Raw genomic sequence first — 6,431 nt, forward strand, 5'->3', positions numbered from 1 at the left:
AGGCGGGTCTCGAACCTGCGGGCTCAGGCAGTCCACTCACCTCAGCCTCCCAAAGGCGCGAGATTACAGGCTGAGCCACTGAGCCCAGCTATTTTTTTATTTATTGTCAAGGTCTCACCAAGTTGCCCAGGCTGGTCTTGAACCTCTGAGCCCAGGCAATCTTCTTGTGTCAGTCTCCCAAAGTGCTGGAATTATAGACTTGAGCCACTGCGCCCAGCCGGAGTAGGAGGTTTTAGTGCCTGCAAGCCTGGAAACTGATTGCATTTTGTTAAATGTAGTCAGGGGAAATAAAGTTGCTTCTCACTTAGGGCCTCGTCATTTTTTAGTGAGTTGTGTATTCATGTGGTTCTGACACGACACATCAGAGACACTGAAGAAGACAGTTGGAGTGTCTCTGTGTGCTCACGCCTCCAAGTGACCAGGTGCGGTTACCTGAGTGCACCCGTGGGCAGGGGACGTCTAGAGAAAAACCCAGGATAGGCAGGCCTTGTCTTCTGTGTTCTGTTTGCAGGTGAATCTATGTTTATTAAAAACTCAGATGCAGTGCTCTACAGTGTAGAGACAGCACTCTTGCTCGTGACCCGGGAAAGGGAAAGGCTTGTAACTTCCACAATACAAAGGTGAAACGGGTCTGGGAAGCAGAGGCCACGGCAGAGTGACTAGTGTGCACTCCTTGTGCTGAGCGCACTTGCAGCCCTTTCCCCAGATTGGCCCTTGCCAGAGGCTGTCTTTAATGCTGCTGCTCCTTGCCCCTAGCTGAAGACTGTCTTTAATGCTGCTGCTCCTTGCCCCTAGCTGTTGACCAGGGTCTCCAGACAGACGCTGGCCCCCGGCACCTCCCACTGGAGGCCTGCTTGCTCCAACCCCGTGTTTTCTCTCCTTGCAGCTTGTTCTGGACTCTCAGAAGCGAGTCTTCTCCTGGGGCTTCGGGGGCTATGGCCGGCTGGGCCACGCAGAGCAGAAGGATGAGATGGTCCCCCGCCTGGTGAAGCTGTTTGACTTCCCTGGACGTGGGGCATCCCAGATCTATGCGGGGTACACCTGCTCCTTTGCCGTCAGCGAAGTGGGTTAGTGACGTCTTTCTGTCTGTGACTTGGGAGGAAGATGTCTAGGACCAAGTTGGGGTTCTCCCTCCCTTGCAGACCTGTGCTCCTGTGGGGAACCACATAGCTGTGTCCTGTCCTGACACCATGAATGCTGGTTCTCTTGACTTCCCTGGTCCCTTTTTTTTCTATAAAGGAGATGGTTTTTTGCTGGGTTTTGCCCAGATTGGCCTTGAACTCGTGGGCTTGAGTGGCTTCCTTCACCTAAGCCTCCCAAAGTGCTGGGACTACAGGTGTGCGCCCCTGCACTCCACTAATTTAAGAATTTTGTTTTTGTAGAGATGGGTTCTTGCTGTGTTGCCCAGGCCATCCTTGAACTCCTGACCTCCAGTAATCCTTCTGCCTCAGCCTCCCAAGTAACTGGGACTATAGACATCCACCACCATGCTGTGCTCTAGTGTTCTTTTAAGCAGATTGCTTGCGTATTATCCAGTCCTGATAGTGCTGAAGGTGTCGTCCACTCTTAATGTCTGCTCACAGTGGGAACATGTCTTGTCTTCCTCCAGGAGGTCTGTTTTTCTGGGGGGCCACCAACACCTCCCGTGAGTCTACCATGTACCCAAAGGCAGTACAGGACCTCTGTGGCTGGAGAATCCGGAGCCTGGCTTGTGGGTAAGTGGCAGCGTCTCCTGGCAGATGCAGCATCTTCCTTCCTCCGGGCTCTGTTCCTGCTCATTGAAGAAGGGGGGAAGGGTTCTGTAGCTCCTAGAACAGTGCTGTGATCTGTCTTCATCGAAAGAAAGTTTTTGTTCTTCAGAGAAACACACGCAGAGCTTGGAGTGTTCTTGTGTTGCAGTTTGAAAATTATCCTCAGCCGGGCTCAGTGGCTCAGCCTGTAATCCCGCGCCTTTGGGAGGCTGAGGTGAGTGGATTGCCTGAGTCCGTGGGTTTGAGACCCGTCTGGGCAACTTGGCGAGACCTCATCTCTACAATAAAATTCAAAAACTAGCCGGGCGTGGTAGCGTGCGCCTGTAGTTCCAGCTACTTGGAAGGCTGAGGCGGAAGGATCGCCGGAGCCCAGCAGGTCGAGGCTGCGGTGGCTGGGAGCGGCCACTGCACTCCAGTCTGGGCGACAGTGAGAATCCAACTCAGAAAAAAAAAAAGAAAAGAAGAAAATTATCCTCAACTGGAAACAGTAGGGTCTTAGTTATGCTGACATGTTGGGAAGGGGGTGAGGATCTTGGCAGTGGTGTCTCTCAGTTTAAGGACACCTGTTGAGTTATTTAGCACTTCTTGGAGATGAGTTTGATAAATCAATTGGCAGGTGTCAGGAGCACTGTGGGTAGGGTGTCAGTGTAGTAGGGATGTCAGCACAGTGAAGAGGGCAGCGTGGCTTTAGTTTTGTTCAAGCTGCTTTGTGTAAAGGCCACGCTCCTTTGGAATGCGCTTCCTGGCTGATTTGGTTCCCTCTTCCAGAGTGACCTCCCACTGAGAGCCATGGAGCCGGCGAAGTCCCCTGCCTTTGGCTTTAGCTCTAAGGGCTCTGCCATTTTGGGGGGGTGCAGGAGAAGCACACTGGCCCCTTTGTTGGGTTTGTTTTTTGGAAATGAGTGACCCATAGGTGTTAACGAGCTGTCCTTGGTTTTAAAAGCCAGTAACTCCCACCTATGTTCTTGAGCCGTGAGCCAGGCCAGCAGGCCCAGTGCTGGGGCTGCTGGACCTGGAGTGACAGCCTGCCCATTTTCAGGAAGAGCAGCATCATTGTGGCCGCAGACGAGAGCACCATCAGCTGGGGCCCATCACCGACCTTCGGGGAGCTGGTAAGATGGCCCTACAGGACGGAGCTGGGCGGGGCGGCTCCGCTCCTGGGTTCTCCCCAGCTGCCTCCATACACATGCAGAAGAAAAGTGGGTGGACTTTTTTATTTTTATTTTTTTTTGCAATAAGATCTTTGGATCCCATGAATTTTCAAGGACAGTTCTGTGCCGATCAGATAATTAGGGAAGTCATCTCTGCACGTTGGTAAAATGGGGCCATTGGCAAATCTCGGGTCCAGTTTGCCCTTGCGTTTTGTCCGCCATGGTCAGGATATGATGGTGGTGCTTCAGTGATAGGAAGGGAGCCCGTATCTTCTGTCTCTGTGGGGATTTAAGCCAATGGGAAACTGTCATTTTTAACTGTATGGCTGGTTGAGCGTATACCACCTTCCCAACTTTTTTTCCTGTGTCCTCAAAGTTCAGCCTGGTAAGCAGCACTGGCCACTTGTCTGTACGCCACAGAGCAGTGGTCTGCCAGGCCAGCCTTGTAGGGGGTCTAGGGACAGCTCTTCCCTTGTTTCTCCTGAGTGGAGTATCAGTGTTCCTGTTTCTAATCCCAGTTTTTGAGTGCTGCGGTAATAGATCAGCAGTCCTCAGTTTCACATATGTGACCTTCCCAGCCAAACACCTTTTGTCCTTAGGCCCTCGTCTGGGTGGGTCTCTAACTCTTGAGTTTTTGTTCTGAAGAGTCGCCTGACTGTGGAGCGCATCCTGATAGCCTGCCTGCTCTGGTCACAGTTTGGTCCTTGGCTCGGCTTGTGGTAGCTGGCCATAGTTCATTTTCTTATTTCTTGCCAGAAATATGGTCTGACTCCCTCCTCATTCTCCTGTGGCCAGAGTTGACCTGGTTGATCAGGGAGGAGGGGCAGGAAGGGCTTTCCTTGGTCCCTTGAGCCAGGGCTGGGGTGGATGATGAGCATGTCTTGTCCTCAGGGCTCCTCACAGCCTTGGAGCTTGGCTTGGAGGGAGTCTATACGCCGCAAACACTCACTGGCCCCTTCAGAGGGGCCTGACTGGAAACCTTAAGGAAGAGGCAGAACCTGGCCTGGTTTCTGTGGATTGTTCTTAGGGAAGGACAGTGTTGTTTTTTTTTGCCTATCAGAAATAGGCTTGACCTAAATAGGAATTTTAAAATAACAGGAATATAAGGGGGACTTTTGGGGAAACCACTTAGGTAAGGAGATGGCCTGGCACCCTGGGGGAACATCCACTGTATGGGAGGGGGTCCGCAGAGGGGGGAAGCCAGGGACACACAGCAGCCTGGGCTGGGGGAGGTCTGCAGCCCTAAAGTCACCTGGTGTCACACCTTTGCAGGGGACTCCCCTTAGCAGTCCTTGGCCAGTCTCTCTGTCTCTGGGAGGGGCCTCTGGTAACCTCAGAGTCATGAATGATAGGAAGCACTCTTTCATGCTGAAAACCTCGTGGTGTGGATGATGGGTACTTGACCCTCTAGTTCCTGGTCTGCAGGGTTCTTGATGACCTTGTGGTCCTGAGGGGCTGCCGTTGCTGTTCTTCCTGGGCTCGTGGTATCACCTGTCGCCGCACTGCTCTCTGAAAGGGATCCATTGTCACATGAGCCCCACAGGTCAGAATCTAGCTGCTCAGTCCTCAGGTGAGGAAGTGGTTGCCTGTTGGCAGCTTTGGGGAATAAGCGTTGGTGACTCCACCTGGCCCTCGTGTCCGAGAGTGGCTGGCCTTGGTCCCCAGCCAGCAGGTGCCATCTGGCTCCAGGTTGGGGTACCTGGAACTTGCTGCATTCCCCTTTCTTTGGACTGCACCACGGGGGTGCCCATCCTGTGAGCATCTCGTTTGCTTCGCCAGGGCTACGGGGACCACAAGCCCAAGTCTTCCACAGCAGCCCAGGAGGTGAAGACCCTTGACGGCATCTTCTCGGAGCAGGTGGGTGTGGGCTGAGCTAGCCAGGGCAGGCGGCACCAGGAGCCAGAGGGGACACATCTGGCCGCTGCCACCTGTTCAGGGTATCTTGTTGGACATCTGCCACCGCACTTGGGGATTTCTGGGGGCAACAGCCATCAGCAGGAGAAAGAGACGAGATGGCACAGAGGAGTGCCAGCCAGGCTTGGGCAGTCCTCGGCCTTGACGACACGTGCCCCGTCCAGCCACTGTGGATTCCCTACGCAGCCAGAGCCTCACTCGTGTCTTCATCGTCCCTACTCGGATACGCCAGACTGGGGGTGGGTCACCAAGTGACACTGTGTGAGGCAGGCAGTGGATGAGGCCCTGCTGCTGTCAGCCAGGCTGCCAGCCCTCAGTAAGCACCGTGACAGGCGTGCCCCTCACCCAGGTGGGTCTGTGGTCCAGAGAGGCAGGGGGAGCCATGTCCCCATCAGCAGATGGTTCAGTGGCTTCCTTCCAGCTGGGTCTTCCCATGGTAGTCTGGAAGGCGTTCAGTGGCATGGCATTGGTGATGGGTCACGTGGAGACTAGCCATCTTTAGTAAAGGGTCTTTGTGCAGTTTTAAGAGTCCTCCTTTTTTTTGTTTTTTTTACTTCTAAAAATTTATTTATTTAGTAGAGATGAGATCTTGCTGTGTTGCTCAGGCTGGTCTCAAACTCTTGGGCCCCACCCCCAAAGTGCTGGGGATTACAGGTGTGAGCCAACCCACCTGGCTTTTTTTTTCTTTTTTGTAGAGACAGGTCTTGCTGTTTTGGCCAGGCTGGTCTCAAACTCCTGGTCTTGGGTGATCCTCCTGCCTCGACCTCTTAAATTGCTGGGATTACAGGTGCTGCGAGCCCCATGGCTGACCTCAGGTCTTCCATTTTTCTCCATACCGGCCTCTTTGCCAACCCAGCCTCCCGCTGGCTGTGGTGCCCTGGCACACCTGCCGCTAATCTGTTCCCACAGGTCGCCATGGGCTACTCACACTCCTTGGTGATAGCGAGAGATGAAAGTGAGACTGAGAAAGAGAAGATCAAGAAACTGCCAGAATACAACCCCCGAACCCTCTGATGTCCCGGGGACTCTGCTCCACCCCTCTCGCGGCAGCTGTCATTTCCATGTGCACTGGGACGGGAAGTCGGTCGAGGAATTTACACAAGCAAACGTCAGCCGAAGGCGCATTCTGTTAGACTCCCCGGGTTCCGTTTCATAAGTGACCCAACATCAACTACCTTTCTCTGTGTGCTTTCCAAAGTATGTTTTTTTCTCTTAATGTTGAATTAAACTATTTGCTCATAGTTGACTTACCATTCCTACAAGAGGCAGAAACTTTGAGCAATCTAGGTTTTTTTTAAGTTGTTTCTCTTTTTTTCCCTCCTAAATACAATCCCTAAACACCCCTTCTGATAGTGACTCGTTTTGTGACCCGAGTGGGCGCTACATGGAAGAGGGGTCTCTGTGTATGCAGAAAAAGGTCCCTTGCGGGAACTGGTCACATCCAGGAGACAGTCCAGTTGGTACGTTTCCATCCAGAGCCACACTGTGTGCTTTGGAATCATCCAGTCACTCCTGCCTTGTCTCGCGGGCCAGCCTGTGGCTGCAGCGTTAATAGAACCTGCTGCTTCCCTCCCCCGTGGGGGCTTTGGGGTCTGTGTTTAGGCATTTATATCTG

The 6,431-nt window shown here is 53.1% G+C and overlaps 1 protein-coding gene across 1 annotated transcript in view; it reads left to right on the forward strand.

Moving 5' to 3' along the window:
- Positions 1-6,159, forward strand: part of RCC2 (regulator of chromosome condensation 2) — a 23,934-nt gene extending 17,775 nt beyond the window's left edge. Inside the window, exons 9-13 of the mRNA XM_008066541.1 lie at positions 887-1,067; positions 1,610-1,715; positions 2,791-2,863; positions 4,682-4,759; positions 5,726-6,159. Of these exons, the coding sequence (XP_008064732.1) occupies positions 887-1,067; positions 1,610-1,715; positions 2,791-2,863; positions 4,682-4,759; positions 5,726-5,830 (543 nt within the window). The 3' untranslated portion in view covers positions 5,831-6,159. The remainder of the gene's footprint in view (positions 1-886; positions 1,068-1,609; positions 1,716-2,790; positions 2,864-4,681; positions 4,760-5,725) is intronic.
- The last annotated feature ends 272 nt before the right edge of the window (positions 6,160-6,431 follow it).

Source organism: Carlito syrichta, unplaced genomic scaffold (assembly GCF_000164805.1).
Source record: "Carlito syrichta isolate Samal-C Ts95f unplaced genomic scaffold, Tarsius_syrichta-2.0.1 Scaffold105236, whole genome shotgun sequence".
Taxonomy (NCBI): Eukaryota; Metazoa; Chordata; class Mammalia; order Primates; family Tarsiidae; genus Carlito; species Carlito syrichta.